A 19,099-nucleotide genomic window follows, 5' to 3' on the forward strand; every position below is an offset into this window, starting at 1 on the left:
GCATTTGTATCCCACATTTTCCCACCTATTTGCAGGCACAATGTGGCTTACATAGTATTGTTAACATAGTTATTCCAGTATATCAGGTACAGTTAGTATTGTTAGTATTGTTCACCAGAAAATATCACATATACCCCTGGATTCTGTGTAAGAATATAACATAAGCACTGCTATCCTGGGACAGACCAAAGATTCGTCAACCCCAGTATCCTGTTTGCAACAGTGGCCAATCCAGGTCACAGGTACCCAGTAAGATCTGAAAACAGTACAATACATTTTTTATTTATGCTGCTTAACCTAGAAATATCAAAATGTAAAGAGGAGGATATCTCTCAAAACACTTGTCTAGCTTAAATGAGGTGGAGTCTCATATCATTAGACACTACTACTACTACTAGTAGTAGTGTCTAATGATATGAGACTCCACCTCATTTAAGCTAGACAAGTGTTTTGAGAGATATCCTCCTCTTTACATTTTGATATTGGTTTAGTTGATTTAAGGAGATGATACAAGGGCGTATCTGCGTGGGGTCAGCACTGCAGCGTTACTTCCTTGCAGCATGGCCACGGAGGAAGACGAAATTTGAAGACTGCGGGTCAGACCTCGGCTGGCGGGGGTTGGGGCCCCCCGCCAGCAAAAGTAAGCAGTGGGGGAGGGTTGACGGCGGGGAGGGGGGTGGAGATAGGCGGTGGCGGCGGCGGGGGGGGGGGGAAGGGAGGCAAAAATGTGCCCCCCCTCTCTCTGGCTCTGGCCCTCCCTACCGCCGGATTCCAGATACGCCCCTGAGATGATATAAGCCATAGTCATTTTTTGACAAATACTTGTATCCTAGAAATAAGCAATGAATTTTCCCAAGTCCATCTTAATTATGGTTTAGGCAATTTTCTTTTAGGAAGATATCCAAACTGCTTTTACCACATTCTCTGGCAACGAATTCCAGAGTTTAATTGGCCAAGTGGACAGTAGTACACTCATATTACTATCCTTTTCACCTTTACATATGGAATTTCAATCTATAGGATTCAAAGATGTATTTCGTGTCCTGCAGACTTTTTAGTCTATTCGATTCAGGGCCCTCCTTAACATATAATGCTATCCCTCCACCAATTCGATCTGTCCTATTACTACAATATAATTTGTAACCTGGTATGACAGTAACCCACTGGTTATCCTTCTTCCATCAGGTCTCAGAGAAGCCTATTATATCTATTTTTTTTCATTTAGTGCAATATATTCTAATTCTCCCTTCTTATTTCTTAAGCTTCTGGCATTTGCATATAAACATTTCAAACTATGTTTGTTGTTCCTATTTGCATCTTGCTCAGCAGTTGAAAGTGATAATGTGCAATCTTGAAAATTTGTCTGCTTTTTATTTAATGACACCTGGTCTACTATGGTTTCTCTTGCAACCTTGCTATTGGGATGCCCTATCTTCCCTGTTTTGGTGATATCTTTGAAAGATATCTTATTCCGAACCATGTGCTTTTGAGTGACTGTCGGCCTTCCCCCATTTTCTAGTTTAAAAGCTGCTCTATCTCCTTTTTAAATGTTGATAGCAGCAGCCTGGTTCCATCCTGCTTAAGGTGGAACCCATCCTTTTGGAATAGGCTTCCCCTTCCCCAGAATGTTGCCGAGTTCCTAAGAAATCTAAAACCCTCCTCCATGCACACACATATAACCTCTCACCAACTGGGAGATAATTATACATGTGACACTCAGTGCAAAAGACTGGATAGCATCCCTCTCACTGCTGAACTGTTGTCTGCATCTTAGTATTATAGAGTTGTTTAATTAGAACTTCTTAAGGTATTAGGGATATTAAAGATGAATATAAAGAGCCTTAAGATTATATGGTATAATGTGTAATTTATTTAGTGTTTGCTTCTCAGAAACTAATTCAATGTAATTAAAACTCTAATGAAAATACTTCTCTTATTATCCTAATTAGAATAATGACTATAAATGAAGAGTTGTGCTAGGAGTGGATGCGAGCTGGGGAGGGGGTGGGAATGAAGACTGAACTAGACTCTGCTGTGCCTTCTACAAGCTATCTGTAAATGCTGTGTCAGAAAGTTCAAGTTTTAAAACTTTGAGTTTCTTGCACACATTTGACCATACAACCAAATTGTACACACAACTTAATTGTCAATCAGAATCAACCCTTCCCTTGTGGGTTCCAGCACCATTTGTCTGAGCAAGGCACCTTGACAGGCATCCACAATCTCCCTACTTCTTTCCAATTCTGCAGATGGAACATTCCAATCCACGTCTGACAAATTGAAATCTCTCAACAGTAGCACCTCCCCATTCATACCAATCTTTTGAATATCTTCTATCAGATCTTTGCCTAACTTCTCCGTTTGTGCCGGAGGTCTGCAGATATCCTCCATGTGGATACAGTTTCCGTCTTCTCTTTCCAGGTTGATCCATAAAGCTTCTTCCTTTTCCCAGGTTCCCCACATTTCAGCCACTCTGATATTGTCTGTCACATACAGTACCACTCCTCCATCTCTTTGGCCCTCTCTATCCTTCCTAAAAAGATTATAGCCCGGTATGGTCACATCCCATTCATAGGAATCATTGAACCGCGTCTCTGTAATAGCAACAATATCCAAGTTTTCTTCAAACATCGGGGCTTGCAAGTGTTGAACCTTTTTACTTAGACAACGAGCATTTGTGCTCTTTGCTTTCATGTGCTTAGTGAGTTTAGGTGGTTTTCTATATTTACATGACCTTTCCCTCTGCTCAGTTTATTCTGGGGGTGATGTTCTGAATTCCCTTGTTTCTTTTGTCACCTTCACCCTCTAGTTTAAATGTCTAGAAACATACTACTATCTGAGTTTCTCCCCAAGGATCCTTTTTCCCATCACAAAAAGATGTAGCCCATCATTACAGTACAGCCTGTTATGTTTCCATGTATTACCTTATATATCTAAAACCTTCTTCTTTACACCAAGTCTCAAACCACTTATTGAATTCCACTGTTTGATGCTACTGACAGGGGTTCAAGTCCTGCAATAACAGCTGATCAGCATACACATCTTTCGCAAGTTACCTGGCTAGATTGAGACCAAAAAAAATAGAAAGGTTTTTTCTTTCTAGCACAGACCCATCCCATGGAAAAATGTTTATTTTGGGAAACACAGACTGTTTAATGTGTCCCCTGGGTGTGTTAGGTGGGGGACAAATGTATACTGAGAATCGTCTGTAGTAATGTTTGCTATACTGAAGTCTTCTGTTTGTATGGAGACAAGGGTGGAGAGGGAGAGGAAGGTTGATTCATAGGCACATGATAGATGTCTCCTTGTTCTTCACAGTGGGGCATGACATTACTATATTACATCACTTCTCCTTTCTCCACCTCCATATTCCATAGTATCTTATTTCCAGGGCATTGCATATATGGAATTGGCATATGACCTGAACATACTGCCCTCCTAATGGATCTATGGAGATGACTGAGAGAGTAGGTTACATAGCAGATGAAGTAGTCTAGAGGTTATAACAGTTGACTTGTTATTCAGGAGTGGTGGGTTCAAATCCCAATAGTGGTACCTGGTAGTGGGATCACAGCTAATATCCCATTAGGAATGATTGCTAGCATTTAGGCTCTGACATATTTTATTGACAGCAAATAACAAATCAAATTGGCATAGAATTTGAGTCCAGCAAATGTCACAGAACGTGATGATGTCTAACATCAGTGCTGATCTACGTAGGTGCTATAATTTGTATTTAAAAGTATTCCATTTTGTCTTTAGGAGAGTGTGTTTGTGTTCTCTACTGTGCTTCTGGTGATATTTTATGATCTTGGTGTGTGTTCTGACCCAACGCCATACCCATTTCATTTAAATTCTGTCCCTACTGCTCCTGATTACACCCTTCTCACCTATACCTGCTCTACACCTGTCTATCCCTCCCTTTCCACTACCTAATTCACTATTGCCCTCACTTCCCCTCCCCACCCTGTATATAATCCCTGTATGCAAGTTGGCATGGTTGTCCATATGTGGATGTCTTTGTGTTTGTTTATGTGTGTGTGGATGGGGGCGGGGGGGGGGGGGGGGTTCTGCAGCCACTTCGTCTGTCTTTGGTGTGTCCCTGTCAGACTTGCTGTCCCATTGTTTCTGTGTGTGTGTGTGCGAGTGTGTTTGTGGCTGCAGCACAGAGTGATGGCTGAGATCTTCATGGGCTGGTTGATTGCACATCGGGGGTAGGGGCGAGGGCAGGTGCAGAAGGTATACCAGCCCAGGCTCAGGTTCCTGGACCTGACTGATAAAGAATGTGTAGCTAAGTACCTTTTTAATAAAGAGACCACAGTGCACCTGTGTGAACAGCTGCAAGAGGACCTGGAGTATACTGCTTGGAGGGGGCATACCTTACCAGTCCATGTGTGTGTGACTACAGCCCTGGCAGCCTAGTGGTTAGAGCAGCTGACTTGACATTCAGGGGTGGCAGGGTCAATCCCCACCAGTGTTACCTAGCATCTTGAACTATTAACGTCACCCTCGATTACTACAGATTCAGCAGTAGCACAAAAATAATGGTTTGTTCTGCTAAAGGTCACAGCTGACAGAATCAATTTTTTTTTACTGGGCAATGAACCCTGCTTGCATTTTTTCCTTACCTCTCTAGGGAAGGAGGCTTGCTCATTGTGGAGCTCTTTTACTAAAGGGTTGCCAAGCAGCAACCTGGAACTACTGCGGCCCAATGCGGCTGCAGGTGGTAGTTCTGCCTTAAGCATGCGCCATTTCTGGCGCTATGATAATTTCTAGCACAGCACTTAAGATTACTGCCAGGTTGCCACGGGAGCACTTACCGCCACCTAAATGGCCACTACTCATGCGGTAATCAGACAGTGCACAGCAATGTGGCTGCGCTGCCAATTACTGCCAGGAACACCCCCTACGGTAGAAGATTGAAATTATTTTCTACTGTGGGAAACTGCGCATGCCAACTTTGGAACTACCTCCAGGTTCCCGCACTACCCCAGCGGTAGGGTCGATTTGACTCGTGCTACCCGTGAGTAGTCCTATTAGGGGAGATTCTATTTAAGACGCCTAAAAAAAATCAGCCCTGAAATCAGTGCCGAATGAGAGTATTCTATAATTAGCGCCTAGATTTAGGTGCCGATTATAGAATATGCTTAGTTGATATTTCAGCACCTAAATTTACACATATCCATTTACACCAATGAAAATGTGGCATAAATCCCAGCGTGTAGATTTAGGTGCACTGAGCCATATTTTATAAGTACAGGTGTAAATTTCAAAACACATAGGAAATGCCCATTTCCCTGCCTATAACCATGTCCCTTTTTGCCTGCATGCATTAGAAGTTTGACGCAGATCGTTAAAGAATAAGCTTATTGAGTAGTGTTCTTAATTTCTAATCAGTGCCAATTAGTGCTCATTATTGCTCGTTAATGGTATTATCAGCACTCATTAGCTTATTAAGCCATTTGAGTTGTAAACATTGTTATAGAATCCACGCTGATTTTGGTGCAGATCTCTAGGGGCCCCTTTTACGAAGCTGCGGTAAGAGGGGGCCTGTGTTGGCATTGGCGTGTGTTTTTGATGCACGCCAAGACCCCCTTTTTCCGCAGCGGGTAAAAGGTAGGTCTCTCTTGTTTCAGGAAATGGCCATGCGACAAGTGAAGCACTTGCCATATGGCCATTTTGAGGGGGAGAGCCCTTACCGCTACCCATTGAGGTGGCAGTAAGGGATCCCACGCTAACCTGGCAGTAACCAGGCAGCACGCAGCACGCTGGGGGTGGGAACTACTGCCGGGCTGCTGCGGTAGCCCGGCGGTACTTACTTTGGGCTTACTGCTACTTGATAAAAGGGGCCCTAGGCACACTATATAGAATCCAGGGATCATTACTTAGTACAAGGGCCCCTAAGTAAACCCTTGTACACAGTAAACTAATAATATATCTTTTGAGCTGTAGGAGAATATTTGTAGAGAAAATGAAAATGTCAAAGTAGATTCTTGACTTTTGTAAACCAAAACTCATAAAAAGGCCAATTCTCTAGTATTTTCCCCATAAAATATAATTTAAAGGAAACATTTCATGAAATCAGTAAAATATAATGCAGGGGCGTAGCCAGACCTCACGGTGGGAGGGGGCCAGAGCCCGAGGTTGGGGGCACATTTTGAGTGCCGCACCCCCACCACCTCGCCTCTTTGCCCTCCCCCACTGCCTCACCTCGCCTCAACACTTCCCCTCACAAACAAATACTTTTGCTGGCGGGGGGCCCCAACCCCACCAGTCGAAGCCTTCTTCAGCCCAAGTCTCTGGCGCAGCCGCGTTCGTTGCCTGCCCCCTCTCTTCTTTCTTCTTGCTCCTCCTGTGAATGCTGACGCTGAACATCAGCGTGCACAGGAGAAGCAAGAAGAAAGAAGAGCAGGGGCAGGCAGCGAACGAGGTTGCGCCGGAGACCGGCGCTGAAGAAGGCTTCGGCTGGCGGGGGTTGGGGACCCCGCCAGCCAAACCAGGAACCTGGATGAAATTTGTGGGGTCCAGTTTCCCATGCCCCCCCCCCCCCCGTAGGTACGCCTCTGATATAATGAATACCACTTTTTTTCACTACAAATATTCTTTTCTGTTATTTTTTTTTAAACAGTGAAATAAAGTAGTAGAATATTTTACTAGTTATCACCTTTCCCTAGTTGATGTCTATGATGAATAGCTTTATAAATGTGAATATTTCACAAATCCTTTCGTAAAATGAAAATGAGATTTTCTGCTGATCCCATAGCTTGAAGTAAAAATTGCCTTTCATTTCTAGCATTAGGTAATCAATAGAAATCAAACAAAATTAAAACATGGAAAAAAAAATAAGATGATACCTTTTTTATTGGACATAACTTAATACATTTCTTGATTAGCTTTCGAAGGTTGCCCTTCTTCATCAGATCAGAAATAAGCAAATGTGTTAGCTGACAGTGTATATAACAGTCCCTCATAGATAGTCTAGCAGGGTGGGTAGGAGATGTGCATGGGGACTTCAAAGCATTCCATAGTCTAGCAGGATATTTGGGGGGGGGGGGGGGGGAAGGTGATAAGCAGTGAAATACAACTTATGGTTTATAGTGGGCTAGAAAACCCAGATCTTTGTTAAGTCCTGTCCGTTGGGTGTCAAAATATTCAATCATTCTGATTTCAAAGGTTTTATGTTCCTGTATTGTTTTAAAGTTACCTTTCAGTATTCTCACTGTGAAATCACTGGTACGGTGTCCTGGTTCTGTAAAGTGTTGTCCCACCGGGGTTGGGGCCCTACTGGCAGTATTGTTCATGTGATGTCTATGTAAATTGAATCTTGTCTTAAGCATCTGGCCTGTTTCTCCAGTATAACAACCTTTGTTACATTTTTTATACTGAATGATATATACCACATTGGAAGATAAGCATGTGAAAGATTCCTTTATATTGAATATCCTTCCTTTGTGCCTGACTGTGGGGTCCTGTGAAATGTTTTGGCATAGTTTGCAGCTAGATATATTACAAGGACGTGTTCCTTTCTGTTCCCTTTCAGTCTGTGTTGGCAGTTTACTTCTGATAAGCTTGTGTTTGAAGTTGGGTGGCTGTCGGAAGGCCAGTACTGGTGGGGATGAGAATATTTCCTTGAATAATTCATCCTCCTGGAGCAAAGGTTGTAGATCTCTTATGATTTTCCTCAGTTTTTCCAGCTCTGGATTGTATTTCACTACCAGGGGGATCCTGTCTGTGTTTTTTTTTCTCTTTGTACTGTAGCAGATTTTCCCTGGGTGTTTTGAGGGAGGAGGCAATATTTTTGGAGATTATTTTGGGGTTGTAGTCTTTCTGTTTGAAGGATGCAGTCAGGCTTTTAAGGTGTCTGTCTCTGTCCCCTGGGTCAGAGCAGATATGGTGGTATCTTGTGGCTTGGCTGTAAATGATGGATCTTTTTGTATGTGCAGGATGGAAGCTGGAGTTGTGGAGGTAGCTGCATCTGTCTGTGGGTTTCTTGTATACAGATGTTTGTATACAGCCATCACTGATTGAGACTGTGGTGTCCAAAAAATTGACTTTTTCTGGGGAGTAGTCAATTTTAAATCTGATTGTAGGATGGTATGTATTGAAGGAAGAGTGAAATTATTTCAGAGATTCTTCACCCTCCGTCCAAATCATAAAAATGTCATCGATGTACCGGTAGTATTTTAGAGGTTTGGTCTGGTGTGCATTCAGAAATGTCTCTTCCAGCTCAGCCATAAAAAGGTTGGCATATTGGGGTGCTGTCCTGGTGCCCATTGCAGTGCCCATTATTTGTAGATAGATATCATTGTTAAAGCGGAAGTAGTTGTGAGTTAAAATAAATTTGATTAATTTTGTAATAGTTTCTGGTGAGTATTTCTAGCATTGGATTCCAATTATTGGAATTACCCTTCTTTCATAAATGAAAGCTCAGTACAGCAGTTGTATATTAGACAAATCTTACAGCTCTTTTGTGGTCTAATAAGTGTGCACCTATAGGATTATTTGCTGATATTTTTCCTTTTCCTAGAATATTATTTTGATATGTAATGCATGGTTTTCTTAAAAGTGATTGCTCTTTGGTGTATTATTTGACATATAACTTAAAAATAAAATAAAATCTTTCACCAAATTTAGGGGTGTTTTTACTAAGTTGTGCTAACAGATTCAGCACATGCTAATGTTTAGTGCATGCTAAATGATAAGACATCCATAGGAATATAATGGGCATCTTATCATTTAGCACATGCTAATTATTAGCTCACGCTAAATCCATTATCACATCTTAGTAAAAGGACTCCTTGTTCTCAGAGCAATACAATTTTACCATATCGGTATTAAATTATTTTGTTTTGTAGATATTGTGATGTGGTCAAGAAATCATACACAATTTTATTTTTTTCTATTCTTTTTCCTTAGCTGAACCCATCGATGTACTGAAAGCCTTAGGATTTCACAGCTTACCTGATGGAATATCAAAAACAACAGGATTTTGCACAAACAGAAGAGATTCACGAGGATCTGACACTGCCTTCACAGTTCAAAAACATGCACAACTCAGTGCTCCAACAAAGCAATTATTCCCAGGTAAGGTTTTAAGAAAGCCAATAGTAATATCTTTTAAGTCATGATTTGTTTTGTTCATTTTATTTTCACTTTAATGTATTTTCATTAAGGATGAGCTAGTCAGGTGATTTGTTTCACTGACTCAGCTGACCAAACTGAAGTTGATCTGACCTATATATTGTCCTATAGAAATATAAATATTTGAAATTGAGAGTTATTTATTTTCCAAAACATTTGTAAAGTGTTTGCAATTCTTAAAAGATTAAGGGGGTATTTTACTAAAGATTAACTCAAGTTATCTGCAGCAGGGTCCATTTTATTCCTATGGGCCCTGCTGCAAATGACTCGAGCTAACCTTTAGTAAAAGACCCCCTAATGAAGTTCTAGAGAGTTCTCAGAGTCAGAAGCAGGAAAATTTTATTTATTTTTTAATGAAAGTAGAAGAAACAAATAAAGCCCTATTGGATGAAGATACTATACACTTTGGGGTCTGTTAACTAGCACAGAATTTTGCACACAATAAAACTGTTAGTGTGGGCCCACAGTAACAGCTACCACATGCAAAACTCAGCCAGTCTGCTAAAAATACTGTGCTAACTGCTTAGTGCATTATGGGGCAGGAAATGTGCAGGTTATGAGTGTAGAATAAGCAGTTAACCCACTGTATATACCGCATGCAGTCAAGAGGAGGCATTAACTCCCAGATTCTATATATCACACCTAGATTTCTGTGCAGAAATCCAAGCGTATTCCATAACACTGCATATAGCTTATTTGGTTAACAAGCCAATCAGTGCTGTTAATTGGATGTTAAACAATTAGGCGCATTAATTAGAACTTACACATAGAATTCCCTAAGCACATTCCATAACATGATGCATGTAAATTGTAATGTGCATTACCAAAACGGGTGTGGCCATAGGCATGGAATGGGCGGGTTATGGGCGTTCTGACAATTTATTCACAGTGTTATAGAATATAGCTGCTCTGCACCCAATTTAGGCATTGGGATTTACACCAGGTTCTACTTGGCGTAATTCCTTGCAACTAAATATTGCCACGTGGATGGCCATCAGCGTATTCTATAAATCACGTGGAAATTTTATAGAATGTGCTTAGGTGAAAATGATTTCTGCACAGATTTTCCAGGTTTCATATATAGAGTTTCCCCCTAAGTGCATCTGTACTAACTGTGATTAAACTTAATGTACAAAATTCTATGTATGGTGCCAAAAAAATGAGCACTAAATGCTATTGGCTACTAGCACTGGGACCCATGCCTAAATTTTAAGCATGAGGATTCACACCAACTGAAACCTGGTGTAAATACCTGCGCCTAAATTAGATGCAGATCAGATGTATTCTATAACAGAGTGGGCAAATATTTGGAATGCTTATGGCCTACCCGTGGCCACGCCCCTTTTCAGATCCCTGCACTAGAATTTGCACCTCTTCTTTATAGAATATGCCTAGCTAGCTGTGTGTGTAAATTCTAATTGTTGCCAATTAGTGCTGATAATTATTAGTACCCATTTATTGGCCCTAATTGATTCATTATTCAACTAGGGGCCCTTTTACTATGCTACTGTAAAAAGTGGCTTGCGCTAGTTTGGGCATGTGAAATTGGCACGTGGTGGACTATTTTTTATCATGGTGGGTAAAAAGGCCTTTTTTTAATGGGGCAGTAAATGGTCGTGTGCTAATATTAAAAGTAGCATGCGGCTATTTACTGCCTCAGCCCTTACCGCTGCCTATTTACTTGGCGGAAAGCACTCACATGCTATTTGTGTGGTAATCAGGCAGCGCGCATCAATGTGATGGAGAATGTGGTAAAGGCAGTTAGCTTAACGGAATTTTAAAAAGGTTTGGATGGCTTCCTAAAGGAAAAGTCCATAGACCGTTATTAAATGGACTTGGGGAAAATCCGCTATTTCTGGGATAAGCAGTATAAAATGTTTTGTACATTTTTGGGATCTTGCTGGGTATTTGTCACCTGGATTGGCCACTGTTGGAAACATGTTTCTGGGCTCGATGGACCTTTGGTCTTTCCCAGTATGGCAATACTTATGTACTTATGTGACCACACTGCCGATTACCGCTGGGAACGCCCCCTGTAGTAGAAAATAGAAAATTATTTTCTACCGCAGGAAACAGCGAATTCCAACTTCAGAATTACCACTGGACACCCGTGCTACCCTGGCAGTACTGTTGATTTGGTGTGCACTACCCCCTCATTAGCCCTACCCCTTAAATTGCACATGGAATTTGAGTGTGCACCCAAATTTCCGTGTGCAGTTTTGAACACCATATATAGAATCTGGGGAAATAGGTGGTAAGGAACCTTTTCTGGTAAGGGGACAGGCTGCACACTACCAACGGTTAGGGTCTTTGTCCTTACTGAGTGTTAGCTTTTGCTATTAAAGTATAGTAAGTACAAAAAGTACACAGACTCGTTTGATGCCTTAATGGAAATCTAGAGCAGATATAGAGCCCAATATATTGATCTGTCGTAAATGTCGTAGGTTTAGGGCTCTTTTTTGAAATTTTGCCATGGATACAAATGAACTCCTCACTCATTATCATGAATAGCAAAAATTTGTGAGAAATTTGACTTTTATTGCCATAGCTCAGGAGTTCATGCTTTCCTGACTTTGGGAACGCACACACATAAAGGGAAGAAGTTAATTAGTTTTGGTAAAATATAGCATTTTACTGCAGTTTCGTTTACCACAGTAGTCATTTACCAGCAGTTGCTCCCACAGTAAAGTAATAACAACATTTGTGATCTACACCTGAGGCCATCGGCCGCTGACATGGAGCCTGATTCTCCTGGGGAGCCTTTCTTAAAAGGGCTGGTGCTGTCAAAATGCTGCTTGGTCTGGAAATCCCCCCTCTTCCTCAGCAAAGATACCCTGACCCCTGTAGACACATGCACTCAAGCCCTATCCTCCACCCCAGGTAGCCCCACTCCCAGGCCTATGTTAAATTACTGGTGGTTTGGAGATTGTGTGATAGGGTTACTCCCTAATTACTCCTGCCCCTGTTGCATTGGACTCAAAATAGAATCTATAGCAACTAGCAGTAGTTGCAAGGTACTACTACTAGGTATTAAGCTACTGCAACCCCTAGACTATCAACGATTACTTATGATGATGATGATGATGATGATGATTATTATACAGGACGTATAGCCCGCAGATGCCAGAAAAGTTCACCGCAGGTTACAATGATTTAAAGAATAAATCCATAGTTCAAATGATACAATCTAATATCAATGACAAATATACAAACTGATATCTCTAACGTAATACAAAAGTTAAACCAATACTTAATTAGAAACAAATAGTACATATTTCCTAAATAAAAAGGTCCTAAGCGACCTCCTAAAAAGCTGGTAATTTCTTGTTGTTCTAAGATCAAGAGACAATGAGGTTCATAAAGTTGCAGCCTGATATGAAAGAGAAGCAGACAAAAATTGAATAGACCTAGGGGCCCTTTTAGCCACTTTGTCACATCCCAATCTGGCACTGCCGCTGGCCTAACACAGGAGCCGGCAGCAGTACTACCCCCCAGTGCGCACCATTTCCAGCGTGACCGGAAATTATTATTATTGTTTTACCTCCAGGTTAGCGTGGGAGCCCTTACCCTCATCTAAATAGTGTTTACTTACTGCACAGCCATTTCCTTTTTACCCCAGCAGTAAAATAGGTCTCAGCGTGCAGCAAATCCATGCATCGATGCTACTGCAGGGCCTCTTTTACCGCAACTTGGTAAAAGGAGCCCTTAATCTTTTGCACTGAAGGGTATTTACATCCTAAATGCAAATGAACCATATCCACCATATAAAGAGGGGCTTCACTATTACAATAGCTTAAAACTGTAACCCCTAATTTAAAATAGATCTGTGCCTCAACAGGAAGCCAATGCAATTTAATCATATGAGGGGTCAGGGAATCATATCTGCCCAAAGAAAAAATTAGTGGCATTGCTGTATTCTGCACAACTTGCAGTCGTTTCAAAGAGATCTTAGCGCGGCATAGTAAACAAAGCCCTAAAGGTATTATCCACCTCTACCCCAAGAATTTTAGAAGAGTTCTCAAGAGAAAAACAATCTGCTCCAATAGTGAGTTTTCAATATCGAAAATAAAGAGGTTATCATCACGAGGCGCATACCAATTCCAAACATTAAAACTCTTGACACAAGAAAACTAACACTGGGATAAAGGAGAAAAACACCAGAATGGCTTTGATTATGAGGACGTTGGTTCCAAGCACCTATTCTACAAATTATAGCCCCTTTTACCAAGCTGTGGCGAAAAGGGGCCGGTGTTGGCATCGATGTGTGTTTTACACGCACCGAGGCCCCCTTTTACCACAGCTGGTAAAAGGGAAGTCTAACTTTCCTACAGGAAATGGCCAGGCGGCAAATAAAGCACTTGCCTTGTGGCCATTTCAGGTGGGGAGCTCTAGGTGGCGGTAAGGGCTCCCATGTTAACCCGGCAGTAACCGGGCAGCTCGCGGCACTGCACGATTATTGCTGGGTACACTCCGGCACTACAAAAATAAATACATTTTTGTAGAGCTGGAAATGACAGCACGCTAGGGGGGGGGGGTACTTCCTGTACAGCGAGCGGAAAGCTGTATTGGGCTTACCGCTATTTAGTAAAAGGGGCCCTATGTGGATAGGGAGAAAATCAATAGCAAACAATTCAGTTTAAGAAAATGTGGCAAAAAGGGTGCATTTTCTCCATTATATTGAGAGACACAAGCTTGATTAAAAAGAATTTTCAAGCACACCTGTTTAAGTTGTCTATAAATGTTACATTTTATGAACCCCAGAAAGAAGCCTTCTTTGGCACATGCAATAGCAGCATTTACTTCGGCATATTAGAAAGTCACTATTTACATGTGAAGATCCACACCCAGCGGAAATTTCAAGGGGATGTGGTTTGGGCCTGGTGTGGGTGAGTCTTGTGACTTACAGCTACATGTAAAGCACATTCCCCATTTTACAAAAGGAATGCATGTGCCTGGGGAAAATTTTCCACATCAGATTTTTTACACCAGATCAAAGGCACATTTACATTTACAAAAAAGTGTGCATGCTCCTTAAATCCATGTAGTTCATTTCCACCTCCAAAATAAAACCAAGTTAAAATTACAGCCTCACTACATAAGTTCCAACATTTACACGTGTAGGTTTCTGTAAAATGTGGCAGCTGCATGTGAAAATGGTACCACTTACTAGTGGAAGTTGCAAAATCATTGACTTCTTCTACATGGGAGCTGCCAGGTTCATTCTGTTCATTTTTTCAACTTGCTGCTCCCACTGCATATGCCAGAAAATACATATGCAATCCTTCAAATATTTTTTAAAAGGCTATTCATAAAATACCACCAGAACTAAGCATGTCCAGCCTGGACATTTCAATTCTGATCTACATGTTCTATGTAAAATAGGGATCTAGATCAATTGGCATATCTACTATGGAGGGAATACGCACTACAGCATCTGGTATACCTCTAGGGTTAAAACATAAGAAGGCCACACATTTAGAGCATGACAAATGTTGCCCATGTGCTAAACACAATAAGAGAAACATCTTGACTAGTCAGCTAGGTTTTATAGTATATTTAACAAATGTGTTCTCTAGTGTAACCACAAAGCTTCTAAGATTAAGTAAGTAAATTATTTAAGGGCTAATTTAGTCTAAACTCATATACTGGGATGTTTTTCCATTATTCAGTAGCACTGAGAGTTTAACCTTGATTTAATAAGAAATTACAGTATGCCCTTGCATGTATTTATCATCCATTCTACCTTGCTATGACTTACCATAATCAGAAGGTCAAAAGTTTCATTTTACTTGCTCTGGCTAAGGAGGTAATTTAAATCAATCAGCATTGCACATTCAATTTGATATAGAGTTCTAAATATAGGATCATTTATTATGTTCAAAAAGGAATATACAGTATATTGAATTCAGACATGCGTTTAAACTATTGACTTAGATGACGTTTTAGTGAATGAACACAAGCTTTGTTTTCCATAGTGCTCATCATATAGAAAACTACAACTCAGTCATTGTTCTGGTCTCAGTATTTATCAGTCACTCAAACCACTCTAGCATCCACAACATGACTCAAACTCTTACCACCAAATTCTGTAAAGGTTTCCCAAAGTTAGGTGCTCAATTTTTGGGTACGGCTTGTTAATTAATTGGCTAAATTGGTGATAATCAATAATTGTCCTTAACAAGTGCTAATTGACACTAATTACTGGTTATGCACATATCTGCTTTATGTCTCTATTCTATAACCTGTGTACCTAGGGGTCCTTTCACTAAGGTGCACCGAAAAATGGGCTGTGCTAGTGTAGGCGCGTGTTTTGGGCACACGCAGATCCATTTTTCAGCGCGACTGTAAAAAAGGCCTTTAAAAACGTTTAACTGAAAATGGACATGTGGCAAAATCAAAACTGGCACGCGTCAATTTTGGGTCTGAGACCTTACCGCCAGCTAATGCACATAGAATGATGATTACCACCCGTTTTGTACCATGCGCCAGAAAATAAAAATTATTTTCCAGTGCGCGTAGTGGACGCCCATCAAAAATGAAGTTACCACAAGGGCCACACGGTATCTGGGTGGTAACTCCAAATTGACAAACGTTGGGCATGCATAAGTGTCTACGCGGCTTAGTAAAAGGGCCCCCTTAATTCATCTTGCATGCATCTCCAGAATATGACCGCATTTGCACGTGCAATTTCCGTCGCGCTATATAGAATCCGGAGATGATTCTTATTTCCAATCTCATGAAGCTGTTGCAGATTTCAACTATTTTAAAAGAAAAAGTGGGCCTCAAACTGCAAAGGCTTATAACATCTTGCACAGCCTTAACTGATAGATCTCATCAGTTCAACTTTCAAATGATAATTTTTGCAACACTTTTGTGCTTATAAACCAATATATCCCAATAATCATTTCTTCACATAATCTTCACTCATATTTCATAAATATTTCGCATTTTATAAAATTAATTTACTTATCTTATTTCTGTTTTGTGGAACATTATCAAAACTGTCATATGCAGAGAGATAACTTTACTATCTGCAACAACAAACAAACAAAAACAAAAGTAGGTGAAATATGATAAATTAATGGCTGAGCTGAACAGGCTGAATGAGTAACATACGCTGATTAGGGATATTAATACCTTGCAGAATCTCCTTATTGTGAAAAGGGAAATAAACTCCATGGGAACTTATACTACTTAATGTCTAAGATGTGCTAAAATATTGATAATGCCAGAAAATTGCTTTCGTGACAGCTGAAAAGAACTCATATTAAGAGATTCATAACTAATGTTAATAAGTTGAAAAGTGAACATTTATAGTGTGGCAAAATACTGTTTTCCCCCTTCCTCCATCTGGAACTCATGCATGTCTGCTGTAGGACTGTGTGTGAACAGGCATGGCAAAGTGTGATAGGGGTTATAAGAGGCCTGTGCACTGTGGCATAGTCCTCCTGTCTGGCTACTCCTGAGAGCTCCAGAAAACTCCAGAGGAAGGCATGGCTGCTCATTTGTAGCAGGTGTTCTCCATGGTACTCAGGATAATGCAGACACATGTAGTTACGGTCTCCGCAAGCTGCTTGTTTGGACATGCTCTTCTACTTGATAGACAAGAAGTCAGTCAATCAGGTCAATCGGGTGCCTTCCTACCTCACCGATGTCAGGGGTCTGTCAGTTCAGTAAATAGCTCCATAGGTAAAGGTAAGAATCAGGGAGTTGAATTGGATCCATGAGATGGAGAAGATGGATGGTCTTGAAACTGTTTGTGATGAAACTTGATGGAGGGGTCGAAGGGCAGGTTTTGTTTCGGTGTTATCCTGAGTACCACGTGGAAAACCTGCTACAGGTGAGCAACTATGCTTTCTCCATGACTCAGGAAAATGCAGTCACACATGGTGACTCCCAAGTTGAGGGTTCAGTAGTATAAACAGAGTAAGAGCAACCTGGAAAAAGTCATAAAGGTTGATGGAAACAGAGTTTAGGAGAATAAAGACTGAAGAATGGCTTGTCCAAATTTGCATCATTCCTTGCAGCAATGTCAATGCAATAATGTTGAGTGAAAGTATGAAGCATGGACCGTGTTGCAGCTTTGCAAATATCCAGCAGAGGTACACCCTGAAATTGTGCAGTGGAAGTAGCAATAGCACTTATAGAGTGAGGTCCAAGATGACTTGGATGATCAAGGTGGACTTGCTTGTAACAAAAAGTCAGCTACCCATGAGGATAAGCTTGTTTTGGATGCAGATAAACTGAGAGAATGAGATTGACAGGAAAGGAAAAGCTTTAATGATTTTCTGAAAGAATCTGTTCTGTCCAGATAAAAAAGTAATGCTCTTTTGCAATCTAAGGTATGCAGCTGCTCTTCCGCTGGTTGAGAGTGAGGCTTTGGGAAAAATACTAGAAGTACAATGTTCTGGTTAAGATGAAATGTAGTCACCACTTTAGGGAGAAATTTGGGGTGGAGTACAACCTTTGAAGGCAAGAAGCGAAGATAAGGAGGATAGTGGACTGAGGCCTGAAGTTCACTAATTGTTTGAGCAGAAGTGATGGACACTAGAAAAAATGTCTTCCATAAAATTGTAGGGAAGCAGATGCCAAGGGTCCAAATGGAGGCTGCAACAGCTAAGTTAAGACCAAATTAAGATCCCACAAAGGAAGAGGCTTCTGTAGAGGAGGTATGAGTTGAAGAAGTCCTTTGAGAAAACAATGAACTGTAGGATGGGTTGGAAAACACTTCACCTGCTGGTCTTTATAGTAGAAGGAAATTGCTGCTAGATGAACCCTGAGAGATATGTATTTAAGGCCTGAATCTGATAGATGCAATAAATAGCCGAGTAACACTTGTATGGAGCTGCAGAAGGAATCAAAATGATTTGAATTACACTAGATGGTAAACCACTTCCACTTCCACTTTGAAGAATATGATTTCCTAGTGATGGGTTTATGAGCAGCTGAGAGAATGTTCTGTATATGTGGCGGAAAGGTTACAGTTGATGACCTTAGGGCCTCCATGCAGTGAGAGTTAATCTGCTGACATTGGGATATAAAACTCGACTATCTTGTTGTGAAAGAAGGTGAGGATAAGAACCAAAATGTAGAAGTTTGTCAATCATCAGTTTGTGGAGCAAGGGGTACCATGCCTGGCATGTTCAATTCAGAGCAACTAAGATGAGATTTATCGTATCATGTGTTGCTTCTTGAATGACTTTCAAGATTAGTGGAATTGGAGGGAATGCCTAGAAAAAATGAGATGTCCATGGGATCATGAATGCACCGTTGGATGGACTGTGGTATGATGGAATTCTGAAGCAGAAGACACTTGTTGTTGCTGTCTGTCACAAAGATATCTATGACAGTAATACCCTAGGTATGAAAATTTTTCCATATTGCTATGAGAAGCAGAGACCATTCGTGAGGACAAAGGACTCTGCTGAGCTTGTCAGTTAAGGCTGTGGTTTCTAAACTTGGTCCTGGAGGCACCCCAGCCAGTCTGGTTTTCAGTATATCCATAATGAATATTCATTCACTTACATCTAGTTACACCACTTATTACTACAACAATAACTGTTCTAGACTTTTTTGAATCAATATAAAATACTTTATTAAATTTCCATAAACACATAAAAGTCTCACATCCTTAATATCAAACACACACTCTCACCATATAAACCAATCTAACTTAAAATGATTCTTCATACATTTCCTCTACCGCTAGAGAACCCATGCCTGCCAACTAAATTAATATGCAGAACAGGGTTTAGCATAGAAGAAGAGTGAGGCAGGAGATTTGAGCCTGCAACTGGAGAACTAATACAAGGTCAACCGGAGCAAGAGAAAAATATAAGAAACTATGTGGCAATGTTTGGTTTGCCTAAAAAAGCTGACAGTATTGGTCGGCTTACAAGTTGTAAAGTTATCCTCGAAAACTAGAGTTTTGCATAACAACCATGTAATTTCATTGACT

General features: G+C 40.8%; 1 protein-coding gene across 1 annotated transcript in view; it reads left to right on the forward strand.

Annotated features, from left to right (window-relative positions):
- The window catches only part of COL11A1 (collagen type XI alpha 1 chain), a 700,769-nt gene that overhangs the window by 28,389 nt on the left and 653,281 nt on the right, over positions 1 to 19,099 (forward strand). The window contains exon 2 of the mRNA XM_030205574.1: positions 8,917 to 9,084. Within this exon, the coding sequence (XP_030061434.1) occupies positions 8,917 to 9,084 (168 nt within the window). The remainder of the gene's footprint in view (positions 1 to 8,916; positions 9,085 to 19,099) is intronic.

The sequence above is a fragment of the Microcaecilia unicolor genome, chromosome 6, assembly GCF_901765095.1.
Source record: "Microcaecilia unicolor chromosome 6, aMicUni1.1, whole genome shotgun sequence".
In the NCBI taxonomy this organism is placed as follows: Eukaryota; Metazoa; Chordata; class Amphibia; order Gymnophiona; family Siphonopidae; genus Microcaecilia; species Microcaecilia unicolor.